The following is a 25,733-nucleotide window of genomic DNA, read 5'->3' on the forward strand; positions in this document are numbered from 1 at the left end:
TCACTCCCAATTCAACCATCACTGGGAAGTGATCCGAACTCAACTCGTTAAGGGCAATAGGATCACCGATGTGGCGATCCATGTTGGTAATGAAGAAATCGATTATGGAATGTACTCCAGAACGAGAAATGCGAGTGGGGGTCGCTGGACTAAGAATCCTGTAGTGCCCACACTGTAGATCATCATTTAGAGTCACTCCATTTTGATTCCTCCTTTGGTTTCCCCAGGACAGATGTCGAGCATTAATGTCCCCGCCGATGACGTATTTCGACTGCCTTCGTGTTAGCTTGAAGATATCGTTTTTAAGAAGCAACGCCAAGTCATCCCTGATTGACGTCTGTTTGGGATAGTAGACCGCAATCACGATAATAGGCCCAATCGATGTTGTGATTTCCGCCCCAATAGCTTCGATGATGTTGAGTTTCAGGCACGGCAAAAGTCGATATCTGATGTTATTTCTGACGATAATTCGGGACTCGAATATTAATATTCGGTTTGAGATGCGTCTCAGTAACGATAGCTACGTCGATGCTGTTTGTCACCAGGAAGTCAGTGAACTCGATGATCTTACTCTTAAGAGAGCAGGCATTCCAATTAATTAGCCTTAGAGATGACCGATCCATGGTTATAATAAAAATGTAGCATGACTTGTACTTGTTCCTGTTGGTTGCGACAACTTCTAGTCTGTCGATCTAGTTCAAGAAACAGGGTTGCAAGTTCTTGCATGCTATAAAGCTCCTCAGTAGAAGTGGAATGAGGTGAAGGTTTTGGTGTAGGTGGTAAGCCAATAGCTGCAACCTTACTATAGCTCGGTTGCTCCTTTTTTGGCTTTTCGCTAGAAGAGGCCGTTTGGGGGCGACCTGTAGGAAGTGGAAGAGGAGGAAGAACAGGAATCGTACGAGAAACCATTGGAGGGAACTCTTTGTCAGTAAGTTCTGGAACCTTCTTCCTATTCTGCGTTTTATCAGTAGCTTGCTTCCGGATGCGTTTAAAATCCGCACGTTTGGTACAGCTACGGCTGGTGGCTTGGTGACTTTCGTCACAGTTAACGCACTTGCGAGGTTCTTCCTCTGGAAGGCTGCAAGTGCTTGTTAGATGGTTAGCAGCACACTTGCCACAACGAGTTTTCATGTGACAGTTTCTTGTTCCGTGTCCGAAACCAAGGCAATTCGAACATTGCGTTACATCCCGATGTTGAGGTTTGTATCGGTCCCATTGTACCGAGATGTTAAAGATAGTACTGATTTCCCTCAGGCGAGTTATGTTGGCTGATCCTTTCTTGATATGGACCAGATATAAGGCATTGGAATATCCATTGTCTGGTGTTTTATGCCGAGTCATCCGATATACAGCCAACGGATGAATATTGTGTGATTGTTCCAGATCCTTTTTAATATCCTCCAACTCAATAGCAGGAAGACCTCTCAGCACCACCTTAAATGGTTTTTCAGACGGGGTATCGTGAGTGTAAAACTCATGATTTTTTTATTTCAAGTATGAACCAATGATTTTGTATTGCTTATATAACAAAGAGGGTGGGGTTTACATTCGATACTTTTATGTTTTATAAAATGACACTTCCCTTGCTTTCGTTCATTTCTTACTCTACTCTTGCACCGTGAGGACTCGAGCTCGTTAGTCTTTCGCAGACAGCTCGATAGTCTTTCGGTGTTAAGGCACATGAAAGCAGCTCGGATAAGCGCACCAGCAGCAGGATAGGTGAAGAAGCCACATCGCTATCGACCGGGAACTTTGCGTGAAATTCGTCGCTATCAGAAGTCGACCGAATCGCTGATCCGCAAGCTACCTTTGCAGCATTTGGATCGTGGAATTGCTCAGGTCTTCAAAACCGACTTGCGCTTCCAAAGTTCCGCAGTTATGACGCTGCAGGAGGCTTATTCGAAGATACCAATTTGTGTGCTATCCATGCAAAACGCGTCACATCATGCCCAAGGACATCTAGCTGGCCCATCGTATCCGAGGAGAGCGTGTTATATTAGCTTAGCATATAATCAACGGCCCTTTTCAGGGCTCCCAATTTGATGGATTAGAGTTCAGAAAAGTTTTTTACAGGCAGAACTGAAAGGAGCATTTAGCGAAAATCGTGGTGTCGATGATAATTCGATACCGATAGGTGCCATGGATATGGATATCATAATGAAGAATATGAAATATATGACTTGATGTAGTGAATATATCCCCAAATCGAAGAAATCATTTTGATGAAACTGTTTACCGTTTGTCGTTTTTAATTGTTGGGAAAGGGCATTATTTTTGCTGAGTAAATTCCAAGAAAAAATCCATTCCTTCTTTAAGCGTGATTCATTCTGCTTCGGATCAACGGAACAGTATGATAATCATTTCATACAAAAGATAAAATGTCCAAGAGTTATATGATTGCTATTTATTGAGTCGAAAAATTGTTTCAATAGCTTAATGATAGCTTCGAAAACAGGTTATTGAAATCATTCGTATCCGTATGTAGCGCGCCCACTTGGAAACCCATTAATCTTATTAGAATGTGAGATGGGGAAGCTCATACTTACGTCTATGCATTATGCTGTACACTTCAATTAGAGCCCCCGCACACTACAGACTTTTCTTCAGCCGACAGTTTGGTCGGATCGGCTACTGGTGCAAAAACCGACCCAACGGAATCGGTGTAATGTGCGCACATGCATACCTCTCCGTACTGATTAAGAAGCCGACCGAACTATCGGTCGACAAGTCAGTCTGCAGTCTGAGGGGGCTCTTAATTTCGTTTTTGCAGGCCGAACCGAAAAATTTTCAGTCGAGTTAATTCTTTTTTACAGTAATGCTTTTGAATCCGGACACTTTGCATTACATTCAATATAATACCACAGCTATAACATTTTTTTCATGTTGAATTTATGCGAATAATAGCTACTAATATAGTTACTGATAGTTTCTTGATAGTTACTAATCAATCGCATTAATTCAACATGCAGAAAATGTTGTGGCTGCGGTATGGTATTAAATGTAACGCAAAGTGTCCGGATTCAAATACATTACTGTATACTTACTTCGATGTTATTCGTTTCTCTCTCAGGGTAAGCAACAAATATAATAAGGGTGGGGTTTAGATTCTATACTTTTATGGTTTATAAAATGACGCTTCCTTTGGTTTCGTTCATTTCTTACTCTACTCTCGCACCGTGACGACTCGTTTGTTTGGGACCAAGCAGACAGCTCGTTAGTCTTTCGGTGTTAAGGCACACGAAAGCAGCTCGGATAAGCGCACCAGCCGCAGGATAGGTGAGGAAGCTACATCGCTATCGACCGGGAACTTTGCGTAAAATTCATCGCTATCGGAAGTCGACCGAATTGCTGATCCGCAAGCTACCTTTGCAGCATTTGGTTCGTGAAATTGCTCAGGACTTCAAAACCGACTTGCGCTCCCAAAGTTCCGCGGTTATGACGCTGCAGGAGGCTTATTCGAAGATACAAATTTGTGTGCTATCCACGCAAAACGCGTCACATCATGCCCAAGGACATTCAGCTGACCCGTCGAATCCAAGGAGAGGGTGCTATATTAGCTTAGCATATAATCAACGGCCCTTTTCAGGGCTCCAAATTTGATGGATTAGAGTTCAGAAAAGTTTTTTGCAGGCCAAACTGAAACGAGAATTTTCGTTTGGATGCCATACAGCATCGAGAAAATTCCGGAAAGATCTAATCGTTGCTGAAAAATAATCTGCCAGTTCCCTGCGAATTGAAAAATACATTCATGCGAAAGAGTTTATTTTAATGTTTTCTAACCATATAACACAGCGACCAAATACATTTGATTTCGTAATTTTTCAATCAAGTGTAATTAGCTGGAAAGCTTCGGAAGATTATTCTTTCCCATCAGTAGGATATTTTCGTATCCAATATTGTATGCGCGCGCAACCGAAAATGTTTCGTATCGCGAAAATTATATAATTTTCAATCGATTATTGCTCAGTCGCCGAAATTTTCATACTCAGAGAGTTCATTCTCCTCTAGTTTGCCTTCCAAATTGCCATCGTAAACCACACCTTCTCTCGATTCAATCACGCACGAAAAACATACTTAAATGATATTCTGGCGGTGAAACCCATTAATTTTTCGTGAGGCGTCGTGCACAAATTACGTAACGCGATAAGGGGGGAGGGGGTAGATGTTGCGTTACTTTCTGTTTATTAGAGATAGGAAATTGCGTTACGTAAGGGGGGGAAGGGGGTTCAAGATCCGGATTTTTAGCGTTACGTAATTTGTGCACGACGCCTGAGGACATCGACAAGACAACATCGTTACTGAACGAGCTGAACGGCGAGGGATCGAGGGATTCATTACCTGGCCTGACCTGACCTGAAATGCAATCAGTTTGTTTTAACTGTGAGGGAGTGCAGAAAAGCAGATCGATCAGAAGGAGAAGAGAAGGTGACCAAGAGAGCATCGAAATACGGTTCCTCGGGAAGACATTGAAGCAGCCGCCACACACACACACATACACGCGCGCAACTCTTTTCGTTTGCTGGTTATCAAGAAGAAACCTGGAAAGAAATGATCGTTGCTGAAAAATAATCTGCCAGTTCCCCTTGGAATTGAAAATTACATTCAAGCGAGTTTATTTTAATTTTTTCTATCCATATAATACTGCGACCACATACATTTGGTTTTGTGGTCAATCAAGTGCAGTTAACAGGAAAGCTTCTGAAGATTATTCTTCAGAACAAGGTTTTTTGTATCCAATATTGGATGCATATAACCTTGAGCCTCCAACGTAATGCTCTCGTTTTTGAAGCCATCCAAATATTTATTTATTCATTCATTCAGGATGAATTTAGATTCAACTTCAAACAAATGATCCCTAAATCAACGATAGTCCTACGTCACCCTTGCGGTTATACCATAGATATAACCCACTTCCTGTTTTTATAGATGGAGCAGATTATCCCGTCCTTCCACTCCTCCGGTAGCTGTTCTGTGTCCCAGATCTTGACTATCTACCGGTGCATACACTCTACAAGTTTTCTCGGACCTCCCTTGAAGAGTTCCGCTACGAGGCCATCCTTACCAGCTGCTTTGTGGTTCTTGAGCTGATTAATGGCCTCCTTAACTTCACCCATCGTCGGGGGTGGTACGCCGTCGTTGTTCATTGCACCGGTGTAGTCCTAATCAACGCCGTCTTGGTCTTCTGTCTGCGCGCTGTTCAGGTGTTCATCGTAGTGCTGCCTCCACCTTTCGATCACCTCGCGTTCGTTCGTCAAGATGCCTCCTTCCTTGTTTCTGCACATTTCGAACGATAAAGCAGCTCCATCTCCTCACACTCTTTCTCTTCCAGGCGGCGCTTTTTTCCCCGAAAGAGATGTGTTTGGTGCCTTCGCTTCAGTTTGTATCGTTCCACGTTTTGTCGAGTCGCTCGTTGCAGCATGGCTGCGCGTGCTGCATCCTTCTCATTCAGAAGCGCTCGACACTCGTCGTCGAACCATTCGTTCCGTTGTCCTCGTTGTTCATACCCGATGACGGTCTCTGCTGTGCTGCTGATTGCTGCTTTTAAGGTGTTCCAGCATTCATTGAGGGGAACAGCATCCAGTTCGTCTACTCCCGGTAACGCAGCTTCTAGACGCTGCGAGTATGTTGCAACAACGTTCGGCTCCTGTAGTCGTCGTAGGTGGTACCGTGGTGAGCGCTGGTGTCTTATGTTATTGACGACTGACAGTTTAGAACGCAGTTTGACCATCACCAGGTAGTGGTCTGAATCGATGTTAGCGCCACGATAGGTTCTGTCGTCGATGATGTCCGAGTCAATTTGTGTTTCTGTTTGCTGTGGTGATCTCAAGGTGTAACGGTATTGGAGGCTGTGCTGGATGAAGGAGCTACGTATGGCCATGTTCTTGGAGGCAGCGAAGCCGACAAGTCTTAGGCCGTTTTCGTTGGTTCGCTGATGGCCGCTGAACTCCTCTTCTTGGCCGACCTGAGCGTTCAAATCACCGATGATGATTTTGATGTCGTGTTTTGGGCAGCGATCGTATTCACGCTCTAGCTGCGCGTAGAATTCTTCTTTATCGTCATCGGTGCTAGCTAAATGGGGGCTGTGCTATTACTAGTCGCTAGTACTAATATCTATTGATTATTTATCAGTGCTTTCTATACGAAGATTCAACCCCATCGTACGCTACTCGATACGATAAACCGTAGTTGCAGGTAGTTTAGTATACACCTATATAGTCAATTCTATTGAAATCCGATAAGTAACAAATATCAATAAGGTCAAGTACCAGGGAAATTCGGGTTGTTTCACGTATCACTTGTGCTACATTAGTATTTATTCATTAACCAACATTAAAAACCTAGCATTGACACACAAATTAAAACACTTATTGTCAGGACGAGATTTGTTACTATCTGAAAACTTAATAGAATCTTTAGCTTTTGATTTGGAAAACACCCATTCGAAAAATAAAATTATAAATAAATTAAAACCCTGCTACGCTGACTTTTTGCTTACTACTCAAAAACTGTAGATGATATAGTGTACGGCTCATTTTCTTTTTTGCATTCGTGTGCCAAAATCCTGAGTATATGTGATACTAATCGCATCCATCACTGGGCTTAGTGATCCAAAATGCGCATATTACCAGAAACAATTTTGTTCTCAAGGATTGCACCCGTTGGGATATCAATACGATCGCCATGGTTTGCTATAATGATGACCGTACCACGCAGTGATACCCCACGACCAAATGTAACGTCCCCAGAAACGGTAAGATGGTCCAGCTCTATCAGATCGGGCACATTGGCAAAGCGGCCCAAAAATTCTTTCACTTTGCTAAAATGATTGTCACCCAGTTTCACCAAAGGTGTGGTGGGGAACATACGCTGGGGGGACATTACCAATGAACCATACTTGAGACTGTACAAATTTGACATGACCAGCAATAAGTCTGATGTCTTTTTCACGGGCAAAAAGCGCGACCGTGGCACGTTAATGCCGATTCCTCCGTCGAAACATTTCATAGCTGCACCAACGGCAGTCTCCAGCTGAATTACGCGCATACCATTATCCAATGTTTTATTGTTGACAATTATTTCCATGTTCATTGTGCGTGCGTTGAGGACGCGTTCGATCGATTCCAGACGCGCCCAAATGTTGTTCGTGTTGAAAAATTTGAACGTTTTAACCGATTTGAAGTCATCCACGTGCTCCTTGGGAACTTGTGCAATTTCAAGAAGCCGCAGCTTGTTCTCATAGTGTATAAGAGTACCACCCTTCACATCAGCACGTGTTTTATCGGTCACTTCCATAACGAACTCGATGGGCTTGTCACTTTGGCGATCATTGCCCAGCAAACGGTTGAGAATGTTGATGTCCACTGTCGCTCCCAAGTTATCAATATTGGAGAGGAAACAATACTCTCGACCTTCATCGAGGAACTTCTTGAGCAATCCTGAATTTTGGAACGATTGATAGAAATCTCCGTGACCAGGGGGATACCATCTATGAAAAACAAAAAGAATGTAAATTCTTAGCCCATAAATTTCCCACGTAAATTAACTTACGCTTCCATGTCATTTTCAATGTTAAAATCTTTGGCAACTGGCAGCAGTGAATCGCGACTAACACGTGGATAGCAGCTTTGATTGAAGGTGCAAATTTGGACCTGAAATCCCTTGTACTTGCGGATAACTTTTTCGGTATCTTCATCGGTGTTGAACGAGTTCATCAACACGAGGGGAACATTTGCGTTGTAAGTTTTGTTCAGATGTTCGATCTGCTGTACGGTCATATCGAGGAATGTCAAATCATTACGGACAGGTATCACACTTTTCGGTCCATGGCAACCCATTGATGTGCCAAGACCACCATTCAGCTTGACCACGACTAGTTTGTCCAACATTCCCCGAATTTCCGACTCTTGTGGCGTTTTAAGACTAGAATAATCCTTCACGGCATCCTGTGGCAGCTTCTCGATACGATCCCATTCCACTGACGGTCCGTCTTCTTGCAGAAATCGATGGTACAGCGCCTCAAAGCCACACATTTCTTTCTGTAGCATCGGTTTTCGGTCATCTTCCGCCGTCTGCAAAAGATTATCCAAATCCTTCCGCAAACGTATCAGCGCATCGCGTTTGGTGGCTTCATGGAATTCTTTCGTATCCGACGGCACACGCTGATGGCCGCGAACCTGTAATAAAAAAGCGTATTGATGAAACTGTTACTCACTGCCTTATACTATCATTGTTATAAATGATTGCAAAAAAACACAAAACAACTCTGCGGTGAAACATCGTGTTGTTGAGCATTAATACCATGCAGAGTGTGCTACATTGTATTGCGTAAAACCGGCGGAAAAATAGTTGAAATTCATTATCAATCAATTGTCTGAAGTCTGTCTATCCAAATGGTAGTGTAAATCTAAGTAGCTCAAATATTGAACTGACCATATTCTAAGACTAACACGTAACTTTATTTGCGTTTGTTCATCTTTTTCACAACACCAAGGTTAATTTTGCCATTAACCCTTTGCGGTCGAATTTAATTTCCCTGAAATAGACCCTCTTATCTTTGCACGCTAATAATATTTTGTTTATACCGAGTAACGTTACCTATTATTCATAAAAACTTCGTATACATTCATGAAAAAGTTCTCTAGACATTGAAATTCGCTTAGAAAAAATGTAAACTATTACATCGTTGAATAAAGCATTTAGTATGATTCCTTGCTGTGGTGGCTGAGAGCAGACAAACGACCGCAAAGGGTTAAACAATGGAAGAAATGCGAAAAAAAGATCACGTGCAGCTCATATCATTACACGTTTTATTGAATGTGAGATTTATTTGCGTCCAGAGAGAGAGAGAGGACCCACTTTATCAACTGATTATAATCTAACGACAAAAAATAATACTATCTCTGTTCAAACGCCATAACGATGCACTACAAAAATATGAGATAGTAATTAAAGAAACCCACATATTCATCACTAACGCTGGCACGATTACACATCTTGAATTGCAATTCATCCGCATCTGACATGGTAGCTGCTGCTACGGATTCAAAAACGGCGTAAACGTCCTGGAACATGTTCCCGATGAATTAATTGTGGTCTTTCGCAATCTCGGACAACTGATGATTTTTTCGGATAGTCGAAATATTACAATCGCATTCCGACCACGAATGTCTAACGATAAAGTTACTGCGAGTAAACGCGAAGCGACCAAAGGCGGATATGGGCAGTTAAAACAAACCAAAAACAACACGCGACGAATCAACCTTGCAAAACATGCGCATAGAAAAACCGCGTTCGTTGAACGCTACGAAACATAAGCACTCAACGATATGGTGAACAATACTGACATATCAATCTTCGGGGAACACATATTTTAAATGCAATTTAATGCAAATTAACCGATGGGAAGGCTTCGCTCCGCATATCTTCTCAATGATTTTGTATCTAGAGTTATTTGGAAACTGTCCGTATAATTAGAACTAACCAGCGGAACTTCATCGGTTAGGTTCCCATGCAGTCTCAACAGGACTCAATATACGTGCCCTATTAAAACTTTGAATCCCGGCCGAACTAGGGGACCGACATTGAACTTTTCGTCTGGTCCACGTCGGTCCCTGCGGGTAGAATGTGTTTCTGAGAAACCCTAATGCCTTTAATTGATGAATCTAACTGCATCTGCTCATGCGACCCCTACATTAGAGCTTAGAATGACGAAAGTGGTGATGTTTGTATTTATACGCGCTTAAAAGCGAGATTCGATTGTAATTATTCAATTTCTATTTAGATTAATTTTAATCATTGAATTTGTCAACACGCGATTGACCCAAAGTCATATATAATCTTCGAAATTTTTATGTTTGATAATGCATACAGTAGGGTGCCAATGAATGTATGGGAAAGAGTCGACCTTAAAATTTCAAAAGCTTACCTCATACAAAATGTTCACCACCTCGAAAAAACACCCTATATTAAATTTCACCTCAGTTAAACTTAAGGGGGTATTCTAGTGTAGAGACACGAATTTCGGACGTTTTTTCGAGCTTCGTAAAAATAAAACAAAGAATATCACTACTATATATTATATTTGTTCCTCTATCTTTTAACAATAGAACAAAAATTGAACGGAAAAAAAACATTCATAACTAGAATAGTTAAGAGTTGATGAAATGAGAGGGTTCAAAAAAAAAGTTGTGTCATGGCGTACACGATTCCAGCCCTTCTGGTTATCTGAAACAAAAAATATCGAACAGCTTCTGAATCAGTAAAGATGCCGCTATCGCATGAACCTCGGACAAGTCAAAAGCATCTTTTTTGACAAAATGGTGGCCGTTTGAAAAACAAAAGGGCGGGTCAAAACGTTTTTTCTTACGTTTCCCGATTTATAAAAAATAGTAAAATTAAAAAAAAAATATTTTGGAAGTTCATGCGACAGAGAGATGTCTGCAGATTGTACCCATATAAATTTGACATAAATCGGTTCAGTAGAACTTGAGATATCGTGTACGCCAGTTTGAAAAAACTAGTTTCGAAAAAAATGCGTTTGAAGTTCATTGTTCTGGCCGTACCAGGTTAGATACCGCATCACTAAAATGGCTCCAACTCGGTAAATAATAGGTTTTTCGATAAATCCTCGCTAGGGTATATTCTTGTATGCCTAAACTACAGAAATATGAAGGGAAAAAAAATTTCTTTCAAATTTCCAAAGTAGAATACTCTCCTAAGGAAGAGTGGCACAAAGTTACAGTTTTTTGAAAATTAAAAAATGTTTTTGATTTTTTTATGAAAAATGTCCTAGAATTGCATGAAACGTCGCGATTTACTGTTATACATAATAAAATTAATAAAAAAAATTGTTTTTTATTAATACAAACGAAACACAAATTTCTGCATTACTCGAGAATTATTCAAGCAAATGGAATCAAATTAGACATATTGAGGTTTCAGGGTGCAATAAATGTTTCCATGGTAGCTAGACTCTCCACCCTCCCTCTCAAAGGGGGGCTGCCATACAAATGAAACACAAATTTCTGAATTTCTCGAGAATTATTCAAGCAAATGGAACCAAATTAGACATATTGAGGTTTTAGGATGCAATAAATGTTTCTATGGCATTTGACTCTCCAACCCCCTCTCTAAGGAGGGGCTGCCATACAAACGAACACAAATTTTTGCATTACTCGAGAATTATTCAAGCAAATGAAACCGAATTAGACATATTGAGGTTTTAGGATGCAATAAATGTTTCTATGGTAGACTCTCCACCCCCCTCTCTAAGGGGGGCTGCCATACAAATGAAACACAAATTCCTGAATTACTCGAGAATTAATCTAGCAAACGAAACCAAATTTAGCATGTGGAGGTTTTAGGATGCAATAAATATTGAAAATTTTCGGAAAACTCTGAAGGAAAAAAGGAAAATTCGGAAAATTAAATTCCCATATGTTCTACAATTTTATAGTGACAAGTGCTGTTAATCCATTTAATGTTTGCGCTAGCGAAATTGATCTTTGCTCGGAACTGGAAATGGATTTTAATGTGATGAAACGCACTCCTATATCTTCTTCTATCTATACAAAATAAGGATCGCCAGATGTGTTGATAAGAGCAGAACTCGAGGAAGGAATTGTCCGACTTAGGGCTGTCTTTACTCTATCATATTTTCTGTATTAAACATTTATTCCATGTAACGGAGAAACATGTTATTTACAAGTGGTTGAAAAATCTTGAACGAGAATTTTGTCTGAAAATAATCTGATATTATAATGATGAGTTTTGTTAGAAATACTAGGAATTTTATAGTAAAAAGTAAATTCAACGGAGACGAATAGAAGATCAGTCAATGAACAGTTCTGCGATTGGGCCCATGAACTTGCTCATAGTAAGAAAACGTGAATGTTTGAAGGTATTGATAACAAAAAACAAATTTTTGGCGAGACGAAGTTTGCCGGGTCAGCTAGTTCCTAAATAAATCAACGCCTCCCTATATGGTTGAGCAGCTGGCTTCGATTTTGGAACCGAATGTGTTTTTTCTTGGGCCAAGATCATAAAGCACGTGTTGTTATGGGTGTAACAGAAGCCAACAAGCAGGTACCGATATCACTCTTGAGTGGCGCTAATATTCCCATTATGCCCTATTAACGTGGGTATTAACTGGCGTCGTTTTTTTTATTGATATTTAGTTGAGATTTATTTGCCAAATTACACGCCTAGAATATATTCTGAGTGGCAGGCTCTAGAATACGCGTGTACTTTGATAATCCAAAATAATCTACGAAACTGAAATGAGAACAATGAAGCTTGACATCTCGCACACCGAGTGGATCGCTTTGATAATGTGTGACGCTAACCACTCGACCACGGGAGTACTTTTAACACCGATGTCAATGCATCTCGAAAATCTTCCGGTTCATAATTTTATCGCGATTGCTAAACACGGGCTTATTACATCTGTTATCACAAGATGCAGAATAAAGCAAGGGCACATTGATCATGCTAAAGCAGTTGGATACAGTTGTCCAACGTTCTTTGCAGTTCGTTTAGGAAGGCATCGTTCTTCAAACGCACTTTCTCATGAACTCGATTTTAAAATGGCTTGCGAGTTGCCTGAATTTAAGAAATGATCCGGTATCTAGGATTAATCAAGCCAGTGATCATAATTACTGTGGATGGAAGACCAGACTAGAACCCTCGTTATAAAAAGGTCATAAGAACTCAAAAGAAAGGACCCGGAACTGTGGGTGAAACATTTTGAGTATGCAGGGGAATCGTTAGCTGATTTAGGAAAAAACATAGCGATCGGTGGATATCCCGTTAAAGCAGAATATATTGAGTCCGCCAACTACCAATTCGATGAAGCTCGACACATCTTAGTATTTTTTTCAAGTATGGAAATGTAACGAAAGCAACTGCTGCATTGAACCAATGAATAGTTACTTTTGTGGAAATCAACATCAATCTTTACCAACAATTTATACCAGCTCAAAACGCCAGATGGTTCGAAAGCACCAATTGCAGAAGATGTGAGCATTATTTTCCGTCTCTGTTCGAAATCGAACTTATCGAAAGTTCTTCCATGATTGACCAGGATTTGTCAAACATGCTCCATCTGTCTCGCATCGCAAGTGGTGCTCAAGGAACACCAAAAGTTTCACAAGAGTAGACTACTTGATAAACGTCAATACCCCAAAAAAAGTTGTTTCAGAACAAGAAAAGGAGGCGTTAGTGGTAGAAAATGATGAGTCTATTTGGCGGGCAAAGACTCGGATACGTAATAACAATTTACAGTAAATGGAGTTGAGTTGACTTCCAATAATTTCAGTCGAAGAACATTCGATTCATGATTCCGTAATCGAGTGGTTAGCGCCACACATTATCGTACCGGGGAATCGGGTTCGATTCCCGTTCTGGCCGCGAGAATTTTCGTCAAAAAAAGCTTTTTCTACCTGGAAGGTACACGTGTATTCCAGAGATTGACACTAAGATTGCATTCAAGGAGTATTATTTGGCATAGAAATCTAAATTAAGTACCAATAAAAATAACGCAACTAATAATACTACGTTGAGACGGTGAAGTACCTCTAGGAACGTTAGTGCCATGCAAGAAGACGAAGAACACTTGAATCCGACCTGGACAGATGTCTGACTTTTTACGTTGATATTTCCTTTACATAATGAAAACTAAAATATCATGAAAATTGTTTCGATTTGGACTTTGTACACAGATGACGTTCGTTCGACGTTTATTGTGGTTTTGTCTGGGCTTTCTATTTCGGCTTTTGTTTTGATTTTGGTTGCATATTCGACTTCAGATTACGTTTTTCTGGAACGTTTCGGGGTTTCCTGCATGGACTTCACCTTTTATATACACATTTATTGTTTCATCCATACAGAACGCAGGAACCATCTCGTCCGGGTCCACAGATATCTACCCATCTTATTCTACTTCGGAATTTTTTATCGTGATATGCATCATTCAACAACTAATCACCATCCTGCTGCCATCATCGCTCGATTTTAACACAGGTGGAATGAACAAAAATTCAGCCAATTCCGGAGCCCCCGTTCGGATTTGATACTTCGCAATCCGAACGAGATCGACTTCTGCATTCTATAATCAGTCGGAGATTTTAGAAATTATTACTCAGTGTTATTTAAATACTTTGAACTCGTAGATCTCAGTCTTTTTTAACTATTTTTTAAAAATATTCATAGCATTTCCGCTCAAACTTTATTAATAATTTATTATCAGACACAATTTTGTTTCGCTTCGAGGCAATTTTGTCACTTTTGCAAATTTCGTTTGGGTTTGAATCTCGGACGGATTTTAGAATACAGAAGTTGATCTCGTTTGGGTTTCAGAATGCAACATCATAACAATTCCAAATCCGATCGGGTTCCGTAATAGGAGTGATTGACTAACAATCTAGCAAAACCAAATTGTTATCAAAGAGTTTATCAATGTAGTTCTTCAAACATGTCCGAATTCAGTATGCAACAGACGCCTAACGTAACCCTACGTTAACTATGCGGTCGTTACAGGCATTGTTATTTCTCGACATACTGCTTGTTCATGCCTACTGTTCTTCGATCGATATTCACATATTCTACTTCTTGAAAAGCTCTAACGTTCCTAGAGGAACTTCGCCATCTCTTTATTACTTGCGTCATTTTTATAGTACAGTAGAACCCCGATTATCTGCAGACTAATCGGGTTAGCTTATCGCGAATAACGAAAATCGCGGATAACGCAATTAATGACTAAAAATGAGTTCCAAACTCCAAAAAAAGATATTTCAGCATGAAAACTATGTTTTGTCAATACATACATCATTAAGTTATTCATCTACAAGGTCGTATACGCCAGTGGCCAGATGATGTGAAAACCATGACCAAAACAAAAAACAGGAAGTGGGTTATATCTATGGTATAACCGCAAGGGTGACGTAGGACTATCGTTGATTCAGAGATCATTTGTTTGAAGCTGAATCTGAATCCACCCTGAATGAATGAATAAATAAATATTTGGGTGACTTCAAAAACGAGAGCGTTACGTTGGAGGCTCAAGGTTTTATGCATCCAATATTGGATACAAAAAACCTTGTTTTGAAGAATAATCTTCAGAAGCTTTCCTGCTAACTGCACTTGATTGACAAATCACAAAACCAAATGTATGTGGTCGCAGTATTAAATGGATAGAAAACATTAAAATAAACTCGCTTGAATGTTATTTTTAATTCCAAGGGGAACTGGCAGATTATTTTTCAGCAACGATCATTTCTTTCCAGGTTTCTTCTCGATAACCAGCAAACGAAAAGAGTTGCGCGCGTGTATGTGTGTGTGTGGCGGCTGCTTCGATGTCTTCCCGAGGAACCGTATTTCGATGCTGATAACCTTCTTGGTCACCTTCTCTTCTCCTTCTGATCGATCGGCTTTTCTGCGCTCCCTCACAGTTAAAATAAACTGATTGCATTTCAGGTCAGGTCAGGCCAGGTAATGAATCCCTCGATCCCTCGCCGTTCAGCTCGTTCAGTAACGATGTTGTCTTGTCGATGTCCCCAGGCGTCGTGCACAAATTACGTAACGCTAAAAATCCGGATCTTGAACCCCCTTCCCCCCCTTACGTAACGCAATTTCCTATCTCTAATAAACATAAAGTGACGCAACATCTACCCCCTCCTCCCTTATCGCGTTACGTAATTTGTGCACGACGCCTCACGAAAAATAAATGGGTTTCACCACCAGAATATCATTTAAGTATGCTTGTCGTGCGTGATTGAATCGAGAGAAGGTGTGGTTTACGATGGTAATTTGGAAGACATACTAGAGTAGAATGAACTCTCTGAGTATGAAAATTTCGGCGACTGAGCAATAATCGTTTTAAAATTATATAATTTTCGCGATACGAAACATTTTCCGTTGCGCGCGCATACAATATTGGATACGAAAATATCCTACTGATGGGAAAGAATAATCTTCAGACGTTTTCCAGCTAATTACACTTGATTGAAAAATTACGAAATCAAATGTATTTGGTTGCTGTGTTATATGGTTAGAAAACATTAAAATAAACTCTTTCGCATGAATGTATTTTTCAATTCCCTTGGAACTGGCAGATTATTTTTCAGCAACGATTAGATCTTTCCGGAATATTCTCGATGCTGTATGGCATCCAAACGAAAATTCTCCTTTCAGTTTGGCCTGCAAAAAACTTTTCTGAACTCAAATCCATCAAATTTGGAGCCCTGAAAAGGGCCGTTGATTATATACTAAGCTAATATAGCACGCTCTCCTTGGATTCGACGGGCCAGTTGAATGTCCTTGGGCATGATGTGACGCGTTTTGCATAGAAATTTGTATCTTCGAATAGGCCTCCTGCAGCGTCATAACCGCGGAACTTTGGAAGCGCAAGTCGGTTTATAAGTCCTGAGCAATTCCACGAACCAAATGCTGCAAAGATAGCTTGCGGATCAGCAATTCGGTCGACTTCCGATAGCGATGAATTTCACGCAAAGTTCCTGATCGATAGCGATGTGGCTTCTTCACCTATCCTGCGGCTGGTGCGCTTATCCGAGCTGCTTTCGTGTGCCTTACCACCGAAAGACTAACGAGCTGTCTGCTTGGTCCCAAACAAACGAGTCGTCACGGTGCGAGAGTAGAGTAAGAAATGAACGAAAGCAAAGGAAGCGTCATTTTATAAACCATAAAAGTATAGAATCTAAACCCCACCCTTATTATATTCGTTGCTTACCCTGAGAGAGAAACGAATAACATCGAAGTAAGTATACAGTAATGTATTTGAATCCGGACACTTTGCGTTACATTTAATACCATACCGCAGCCACAACATTTTCTGCATGTTGAATTAATGTGATTGATTAGTAACTATCAAGAAACTGTCAGTAACTATATTAGTAACAATTAATCGCATAAATTTAACATGAAAAAAATATTATGGTTGTGGTATGAAAAAGTCTGTAGTGTGCGGGGGCTCTAATTGAAGTGTACAGCATAATGCATAGACGTAAGTATGAGCTTCCCCATCTCACATTCCAATAAGATTAATGGGTTTCCAAGTGGGTGCGCTACATACGGATACGAATGATTTCAATAACCTGTTTTCGAAGCTATCATTAAGCTATTGAAACAATTTTTCGACTCAATAAATAGCAATCATATAACTCTTGGACATTTTATCTTTTGTATGAAATTATTATCATACTGTTCCGTTGATCCGAAGCAGAATGAATCACGCTTAAAGAAGGAATGGATTTTTTCTTGGAATTTACTCAGCAAAAATAATGCCCTTTCCCAACAATTGAAAACGACAAACGGTAAACAGTTTCATCAAAGTGATTTCTTCGATATGGGGATATATTCACTACATCATTTCATATATTTCATAATCTTCATTATGAAATCCATATCCATGGCACCTATCGGTATCGAATTATCATCGAAACCACGATTTTCGCTAAATGCTAACCGCGGAACTTTGGAAGCGCAAGTCGGTTTTGAAGTCCTGAGCAATTCCACGAACCAAATGCTGCAAAGGTAGCTTGCGGATCAGCAATTCGGTCGACTTCTGATAGCGACGAATTTCATGCGAAGTTCCCGGTCGATAGCGATGTGGGTTCTTCACGCTTCCTGCGGCTGGTGCGCTTATCCGAGCTGCTTTCGTGATGCCTTACCATTGGATACGAAAATTTTCCACTGATGGGGAAAAAAATATTCAGAAGCTTTCCTGTTAATAGCGATTGATTGAAAAATCACAAAACCAAATGTATTGGGTTGCAGTGTTATATGTATAGAAAACATTAAAATAAACTCTTTCGCATGAATGTATTTTTCAATTCCCAGGGGAACTGGTAGATTATTTTTCAGCAACGATGATAGCAACGAGGGTTCCGCGCGTGTATGTGTGTGTGGCGGCTGCTCCGATGTTTCAAGCGGAACCGTGACATCACTCTCCTCCTGATGGATTCCCTTCTGGCCTTAGGTGCACAAACAGGCTCTTGATGACACCGTTCATCAGCGCTTTCATGATAAACGAAATTAGCTTCACAACAACAGCGACAACATGCTCAAATCGCTGTTCAATCATAACGGAGTGGGTTTACGAGCGGCGCTCGCTTATATACCGATTGGTGATTTCAATAGCCTGTTTTGAAAGCAATTTTAAGACTATTGAAACAAGTTTTTGGATGAAAAAGTAACAAGTATATGACGCGTAGACATTTTATCTTTCGAATTAAGTGTTTATCATACCATTTCGTTCAGTTGTTTAAGAGCTATTAACGCTCAAAATCTCGGTCTCCGGCGTAACGCTTTCGTTTTCGAAACTTTGATTTTACACCCCGGTATAGAAATGAAAGACGTAGTCCTACGTCAAAAAGCATGAGTCTATAATTCACTAACAAATTCCGGGAAGGCATATAGATTTACGATGGGCACCCGTGGCCGAGTGGTTAGCGTCTCTCACGTGTTCGGGTTCGATTCCCGTTCTGGCCGGGGGATGTTTCGTCAAAGAAATTTCCTTCGACTTGCACTGTGGTCACGCGTATTCTAGAGCTCTTGCCTCTCGGAATACATTCAAGGCGTGTTATTTGGCATAAGAAATCTCAACTGAGCATTAATAAATGACGCTACTTAATGAATACGTTGAGACGGCAAATGTTCCACAGGGAAGGTTAACGCCATTCAAGAAGAAGATATATATATATATATTTTTTTTGTCTTTATTATAGTGACTTTAAACTCATTTGGCTGGTTCGTCACTTTTACTTCCATTTTTGGAAGAATGTCGGGAGTGAGAATTGAACTCGTGACCTTTAGCGTGAGAGGCATGGATGTTACCACTACGCCAGATCGGCTCCACAGAAGAAGATATAGATTTACTATGGAACTCACTGTCGCGAATAATTCGCACCGCGGATCATCCGCTCGCGGATAATCGGGGTTTACTGTACTTAGTGGAGTGTATTCTAAGTGGCAAGCTCTTGTGCGATTTCTGATTTGTGAAACTGTTTAGGTGCAATTTTATTATTTGTGCGATTAGTTTGTGTGATTCAAGACACGATGCCACAATAAAATCGTACAAAACGAATCGCACAAACGAGGCATCACGCAAAAAGCGACCGCACAAAAACAGGTTTGCTTGTATATAATGGATGTGCGTGAGGGTTTCGGGAGTTTCTAGCGAGTAACTAATGACACTGATCAACATTCTATCAGTTTCTGATCAATCGGTGGCATCAAACGGTCCAATTGTTGAACGTAGAGATACTAATTTAACTGTATGAAATCAGTTCATAACAAATACTGTTTTCCAGTCTACTAATGTTCAGAATGCACATCAGAACCACCCTGGTCGTAAGTTCGCATTTAGTGTGTGCAAATGTTTCAAAACTATTCTATTGTCGGTCTTTAGCTCCTGGGCAATGCTACGATTACTGGCATATTGGACAACCTTGACTAAAAAAATTCAAAATGTACCGAATTTTTTTTTGTTGACTTCTATTTTTAATACCCCGTGACTCACGACTGAATGGACCTTACGAAAAACATCAAAATAAGGCTATCTACCCAAAAAAAAGAGCCCCCACGCTAGCAAAATTGTCAACGCCATAAAGTGCTTCGTTCCACTCTTTCACTCCGCATTTTATGGTAGAATTACAGCCAACCACTAAATAGTTAATAACACTAGAAAATAAGCACCAATCCTTACTTTCAGTAACATATCAAATGCGCCAGTCATCCCGTATCAGCTTTTTATCACTTAATTATTTGCCGAACGAAGTATCAATGATCAGTGTATATTATTTCCCACAGTGTTTGCTCTATACAGGTGGAATGTAAACAGATTTGAACAAGCACAATTTCACCGCGCTAACTTCGCATCAACGAAAGTATACTTCCGTTCACGCTAAAAATTGAAACTAAACTAATGAATGCATGATACTGGCTAGTATTGATAGGACGCCGTTCCGTGTCACAAAAAAAAAACGTTTTACTAATAATACAGCATCAGTTTGAATGTGTCGACATACTTCAGTTTGTTATAACTGATTGTTGATTGTGTGGGTCACTTATTCTCGTCGACGATTGCAAAGCTGCTAGGTCGGCGTGTGTTGAAATTTTTGTTTTCTTTAAGTTTTCCAACTTACGCCCGACTATCTCTGGCTTATCGCCGAAATGTTTGCGCTTATCACAATGAGTAAGTTTTTCTCTAATGACACTCCAAATCGCATAGATCTGTGCTCTACTATATCGTCTTACATTTGCTAGGGTTCGAAAGAATGCTGCTACTTCGAGTTATTACTTGTATTTTTAACACTACTGGCCTAAGACGCTAACACTGCGATTAATTGAATCGACGTGGTGGATACATTTTTGTTCTAGTTTGCGAGATGAACCCAAATGAACCATATTATCATGTAAATTCTAAAGCTTGAAAGTTCATTCAATAATCTTACTGTTCAAATCTTGCAACAAAATGAAAAAATATTCAAAACAAATGAATATGTGTTCGACAAAAGAACAAAAAAAACTTTGATAATTTGTTACGACTTGGTCGGTGACGGGTTCAAAACGAGTTCTTATATAAAATCATAGATTAATGATTAAAAATTAAACAAACTTCAAAAAAAAAATTATTTTTTTCGCATTCAACTATTTATGGATAAAAGATAGCTTTGTGACTTAAATAGATCCATATAACAATGTAGTGACATGAACATTGTATTACAATGTTCAATGATGGTGAATTCCAATAAGATATTTCATATTATCGTCAAAAGTAATAAGATTACTTTCATTCATTTTGCGTATATACAACTAAATTTCATGACCTTCAACATTTTGTGGAGGTCGTTGCACTTATTGGATGCTTTTTTAACACTTTTGGCCTGGTCAGATATACAGAGATTAGGTGAGTATCACGTTTTATGTTTACTCATTATCATAATTGCATTGGTTTAAAAGGCTGTGATTCCACTGACGTAATATGAGGACAACATGCGGCCGCACGCTAAACAGTCTTTCCATCGAAACAATCCGAGTTGTTAATCTAATCCTGAATACATAAATTACGTATCGAAAAGTAACTTCTTCCATCCGACGACAGCCAACAGATCAGTGCGGCTTGCCGTTTAGTGTTGCCTCAGTGGAATCCCTGAACTATGACAGTTTGTATCAAACACGCAATTTATAAAGCTCACCCAAAGTGTATAATTTGAACCAAAGAAACGGTATTGCTGTTCCACTTACATACGCATCAACAAAACGTGGGCTTTTACGTAACGGATTTGAATGCTAAACCCCATATAGAAAGTAAGCGAAATTGTGCCTCATTCCAGATCACATGCCTATTTTGTGCCGGTAGATAAAGGCAACGATATAATCGGCATATGAAATTTTCAAGGACAGAGAAGGTCAAACCAGGAAAACGTCTTGTCAGCAATGCCCCAGCGAAGAAGGTCAATTTGAATCTCATGATGTATTTTGATTACACTCTTATCAGCTGGCTGTAACGGTTCGCTTATCTCGCAATTGTAACTCTTACCTTTTTCTCGGGAACATCCAACATTTTCTTCTTCCTCAGAAACACACTGAAACTATACGCGTATCACTCCGGATCCTTCCACGTAACACAAGTTTCGTTCAACTGCAGGAAGAAAAATATCATATAGTTCATAGAGAATATAAACTTTGCGATCACTCAGAATCAATTTGAGTAAGATTTACCTCGAGCTACAGAACTGTAGAACTGAATGCCGTGTGGCACAATGCACTGCCGAAATAGTCTAATATCTTTCGGCACGTCAGGTCTTTTGTTTGTACACAGATCCGATTTCTATGCTGCCGCATTGTTTAGATTTTCAGATCAACATATTTGATATTTTCTCAAGGTATGCCATACATTTTATCAAGGCGCCTAGAAGTATATACTAAGGTGGGCCAACTTGCTAAAACCACTCTTCAGCCATCTTGGAAGTCTACTGTGTTTTGTTTGTAAACAAAACAATACGCTATTGCCGAAGCTCGCTGGATATCAGTCTGTCTCTTTCACGCTACAAGCAAATAATTCCCCTTCTACTTTCTTCCGTGCTGTTTTCATATACCGCTCCCCTAACAAACTTAGTGACGAAACGGCCTCACCTAGTACCATAGACCCGTCTTGACATTTTATATCTCATACAAAATTACTCACAGTAGAAAAAAAAGTAAAATTGTAGAATTCTTAAAAAAATTGATGCATTTTATCAATGTTTACCCGTATTTTGCAAAATTCTGCTCACTGATGAAACGAATGAAAACAGATGCTGGTATAAAGATTCCAACCAGAATCAAAACAAAAGCCGAGACACAAAGCCCAGACAAAAATCCAACGAGCCGTCCGTCTCCGTCAATCATTCTTTTCTACAAATCCTGCCAGTCGTTTTCGTCGAACGTTTGCTGACGGGTTGTTACGTTGCCGGTGTATGTGAAAGTTTTCATAAGAATTGCATCATTGCATGGTAGAATAATGTGCGATTCACATAGAACGTTACGGAGAAGAACGTCTACGTTCCGTCAAAGTCTCCACCAATTCACACATGCAGTCAATTATTGCATCAGCACCGTCATGTCAAATGTCAAATGAATGATTCATTTAATGTTATTCATGGTGTCGCCACCTACAACAATTTTAAATTGGAATGCCCTCTTTCGAATCAGCATGCCTACAATCAGTTCTAAGTTTTGAAAAATTCAATGAAAATCATTGAATTCAATTATTTAAATGCTTAAACCTCTTAGTCCCGACCTTTATACAACAAAAATAATACTATTTCTCTCAGCTAGTCGCGAATGATTTTCACTCCGAAATTTAGAACTGAGGAGATATGTTGGCATAAAAATTACAGTAAGTTACTTATAATGCGACATGCCGAGGCACCACTCAGTGTCGCATTGAATGCAATTTTGACCAGTAATTAGACATTCGCGACTGGTGGCGACTTTCAATGTGGAGTCATAACTTGGGCCCCAAGCACAATGTTTACAAAAACGTCGAATTAGAGGTAAAAATGCCCAATTCAACGTGTTGCATCACAGGTCTGTCCAATTAGTTCAATGTCGAATTAGATGTAAATTACTGTACAACCAAAATCAAAACAAAAGCAGAGAAACAAAGCCCAGACAAAAACCCAAGGAATCGTCCCTCTCCGTCAATTAGGCGGCGGTGACACTGGATGTAGAGAAGTGATCGTACGAATTGTATGCAATAGTGAAAGTAAACAACCACATTGAGTTGTATTGGTGTGGTTACATTGCTTCCCCCTTGCTTCGTTCGAATTCGTCTGTTTCTATCGAACAAAATTGTTTATTTCTATTCGTACAATCAAATTTTCGTGCGTATTCCTATCCAAAGTAACCTTAGCCTTATTCTTTTCTACAAATCCTACCGGTCGTTTTCGTTGAACGCAATGTCCTGGAAAAAAGGTAATGAAGATGGTCGAGTTGCGAGCGACATAGCATGCGCTGCCATAACTATTTCGCAAATAGTGACGTCAGTCGTTGTGTTTATCTTTGATTGCCCACCGCATCCATGTAAAAATGCTATTTTAAGGAAGTAATTTATCAATTAAAAACGTACATTTTTGTAGAGCTCCCGCTGAATATGAGGCTAATGTGATAGCATGAAGTGAATATTTGTGAAATGACGTCGAAAAAGTGATATTTCCATGTGTCATTTTCACTCCCCCACGTCCATAGAAACAAACAAAGTTTCATTATTTTACCGTTATGAAGTTGATGTTTCGAAGGTTCTCAGTGTCGGTGTCTGTGTGTTGTGAGATAATAATCGTCAATTAATCAAAATTTCACCGAAAATGTTACTACTTTCGAAAACTGAGCATACCACTGCTCTCTGGACCTTTTTACCACATGAATAATCGAAATAAGCCACGATATAATTGTCATCTGTTTAAAAACAACCAGTTGAATGATTTCATGGGAATTTTGGCTCAAATTATCATGCAACCGTAAGTACTTTCAACATTGTTTTGTTTCTTCCATATACATTCCATATTGAATGCAAATAATTACGACAAGATAATTGGCTTGCCAATACAGATACACTTCGCCTACTGCTCCACCTCTATATGTACGTCATTGCGTTGAACGTATGCAAACGGGTCGTTACGTTGCCGGTGTATGTGAATGTTTCCATAATAAATGCATGGTAGAATAACTGACGTAACGTGACGTGACGGGACGTGAACGTGATGTGGATGTTGTATGTGAATCGCACTTAACTGACATAACGTGACGTGACAAAACGTGAACGTGACGTGGATGTTGTATGTGAATCGCACTTAATGCAACATATTCAAATCGCTAATCGAACAGTCATCTTTGGACACGGAGGATCTGGATACCGAATGTTCAGCACGATTACGACGGGTATCAAGAAGGGTTGATTCATCGATTTTGTTCTATTATGGAGGCTTTAAATTACAAAGCTCATACACCTCTAATCATGGGAAAGACCAATTAGATTATCAGTGAATACAGGTTCTGGGATTTAGCTCATGATCGTTCCCTTGGTAAACGGACACGCAACCTACGAAGACACCCTATATGAAAAAGGCGAACAAATCACGAACATGAGAGCTGTCACGCACAGCCATGAGTATCAGATTTATCAGCAACCCTAAACTGAACAACAATCAATTGAGTTGATAGAATGAAATCAACTGTAAACAGTATTGAATGGAAATAGTTGGAAGCACATCATAGAATAAAACTTCTCTTGTTCGAATAATGCATATCATGTGTGAAGGGGTTGAGGGTAAACAAATTTTCGATCGCTGATAGTAAATAGATAAATATCAATTAAGTATATTTCAATCAGTTTTCAACAGTGTATCACAAAGATCTTAATAATAATGATTACAAATATGACATAAAAAGTGTATTTTTCAATACTTTAAGTTTGATGATCAGATGCTTTGTTGAATATAGAAACCAAAAGAAATGTAGCTAAATTTTCAGTCTTGTTGCCACTGGAATATATAATATAGTATAAGTTACTAATTATAAATTTTTTATATTCATTTACGTACAGTCAATACAGGCTGAGTATTTCCCATTTTTGCAGCTTCCTGTTCACGTTTTTCAGTTTCTTGTGCCTTCTGTTGCATGCGACGCACTTTTTCAGGATCCTTAATTCCTCTTGTTTCGTTCTGTACACGTCGTCTTTCTGCTGCATCAAGTTGTTGCTTTCGTCTGAGTTCCTGCGATGTCACATATGCATGTAAATCATTGCTATAAACCCGATGACTTTGATCAGGCATGAACCATGCAATTCCACTTACCGCATCTGGAGTCAGTAATTCTTCCGATGATCCTCTGCAGCAGGACAAACATAAACCCATCGCACAAGGAGTTTGAAGTATTTACGTATAGAAAAAAGCAATTCTGATTTAAATTCGATGAACTTGTATGGCTACCCTGAAATCAATGAGATACATATGAGGTGGAGCAGTAGGCAGAGTATATTTGGATTGGTAAACAAAATACGGTGTCGTCATTATTTGCATTCAATATAGAATATAAGTAAGAAACAAAACAATGTTTGAATAACTCACAATTTGATGATGTCATGAGTCTTGTAAATCTTGAAATCTTGTAACTGATCGTTTTATAGAAAATGATAATCGTATTGTGACTTACTTCCATCATTTAAGGAACAAAAA

At 39.6% G+C, this 25,733-nt stretch overlaps 2 protein-coding genes across 3 annotated transcripts; both read right to left on the reverse strand.

Annotated features, from left to right (window-relative positions):
* Window positions 1-6,296: 6,296 nt before the first annotated feature.
* On the reverse strand, window positions 6,297-21,887 carry LOC129778022 (UTP--glucose-1-phosphate uridylyltransferase). Of its 2 annotated transcripts, XM_055784656.1 has the most exons (4): window positions 21,739-21,887; window positions 21,557-21,658; window positions 7,549-8,174; window positions 6,297-7,486 (listed from the first exon to the last, which is right to left on the reverse strand). In XM_055784656.1, the coding sequence occupies exons 2-4, from the start codon at window positions 21,578-21,580 to the stop codon at window positions 6,601-6,603; spliced, it is 1,536 nt and encodes a 511-aa protein (XP_055640631.1). In that variant the 5' UTR covers window positions 21,581-21,658; window positions 21,739-21,887; the 3' UTR covers window positions 6,297-6,600. The 2 variants fall into 2 exon arrangements, with proteins under 2 accessions (XP_055640631.1, XP_055640630.1); XM_055784655.1 differs by lacking the exons at window positions 21,557-21,658; window positions 21,739-21,887 and adding an exon at window positions 19,721-19,941.
* Window positions 21,888-24,860: 2,973 nt separating this feature from the next.
* On the reverse strand, window positions 24,861-25,496 carry LOC129779001 (small VCP/p97-interacting protein). The gene is made up of 3 exons (XM_055786231.1): window positions 25,353-25,496; window positions 25,101-25,271; window positions 24,861-25,040 (listed from the first exon to the last, which is right to left on the reverse strand). Exons 1-3 carry the CDS (start codon window positions 25,410-25,412, stop codon window positions 25,026-25,028), a joined length of 246 nt encoding a protein of 81 aa, XP_055642206.1. The 5' UTR covers window positions 25,413-25,496; the 3' UTR covers window positions 24,861-25,025.
* Window positions 25,497-25,733: the final 237 nt, after the last annotated feature.

This window comes from Toxorhynchites rutilus, chromosome 3 (assembly GCF_029784135.1).
Source record: "Toxorhynchites rutilus septentrionalis strain SRP chromosome 3, ASM2978413v1, whole genome shotgun sequence".
NCBI classification, from domain to species: domain Eukaryota; kingdom Metazoa; phylum Arthropoda; class Insecta; order Diptera; family Culicidae; genus Toxorhynchites; species Toxorhynchites rutilus.

Excerpts from the sequence above, each read along its gene's own strand:
- LOC129778022 (XM_055784655.1), bottom strand. The coding sequence starts at position 19,750 with ATGACTGGCGCATTTGATATGTTACTGAAA. Across the intron at positions 8,175-19,720 it reads CATTTGATATGTTACTGAAA|GTTCGCGGCCATCAGCGTGT; the intron begins GTAAGGATTGGT and ends TTTTTATTACAG. Across the intron at positions 7,487-7,548 it reads ATTGAAAATGACATGGAAGC|ATGGTATCCCCCTGGTCACG; the intron begins GTAAGTTAATTT and ends TGTTTTTCATAG.
- LOC129779001 (XM_055786231.1), bottom strand. The coding sequence starts at position 25,412 with ATGGGTTTATGTTTGTCCTGCTGCAGAGGATCATCGGAAGAATTACTG. Across the intron at positions 25,272-25,352 it reads AATTACTGACTCCAGATGCG|GAACTCAGACGAAAGCAACA; the intron begins GTAAGTGGAATT and ends GTGACATCGCAG.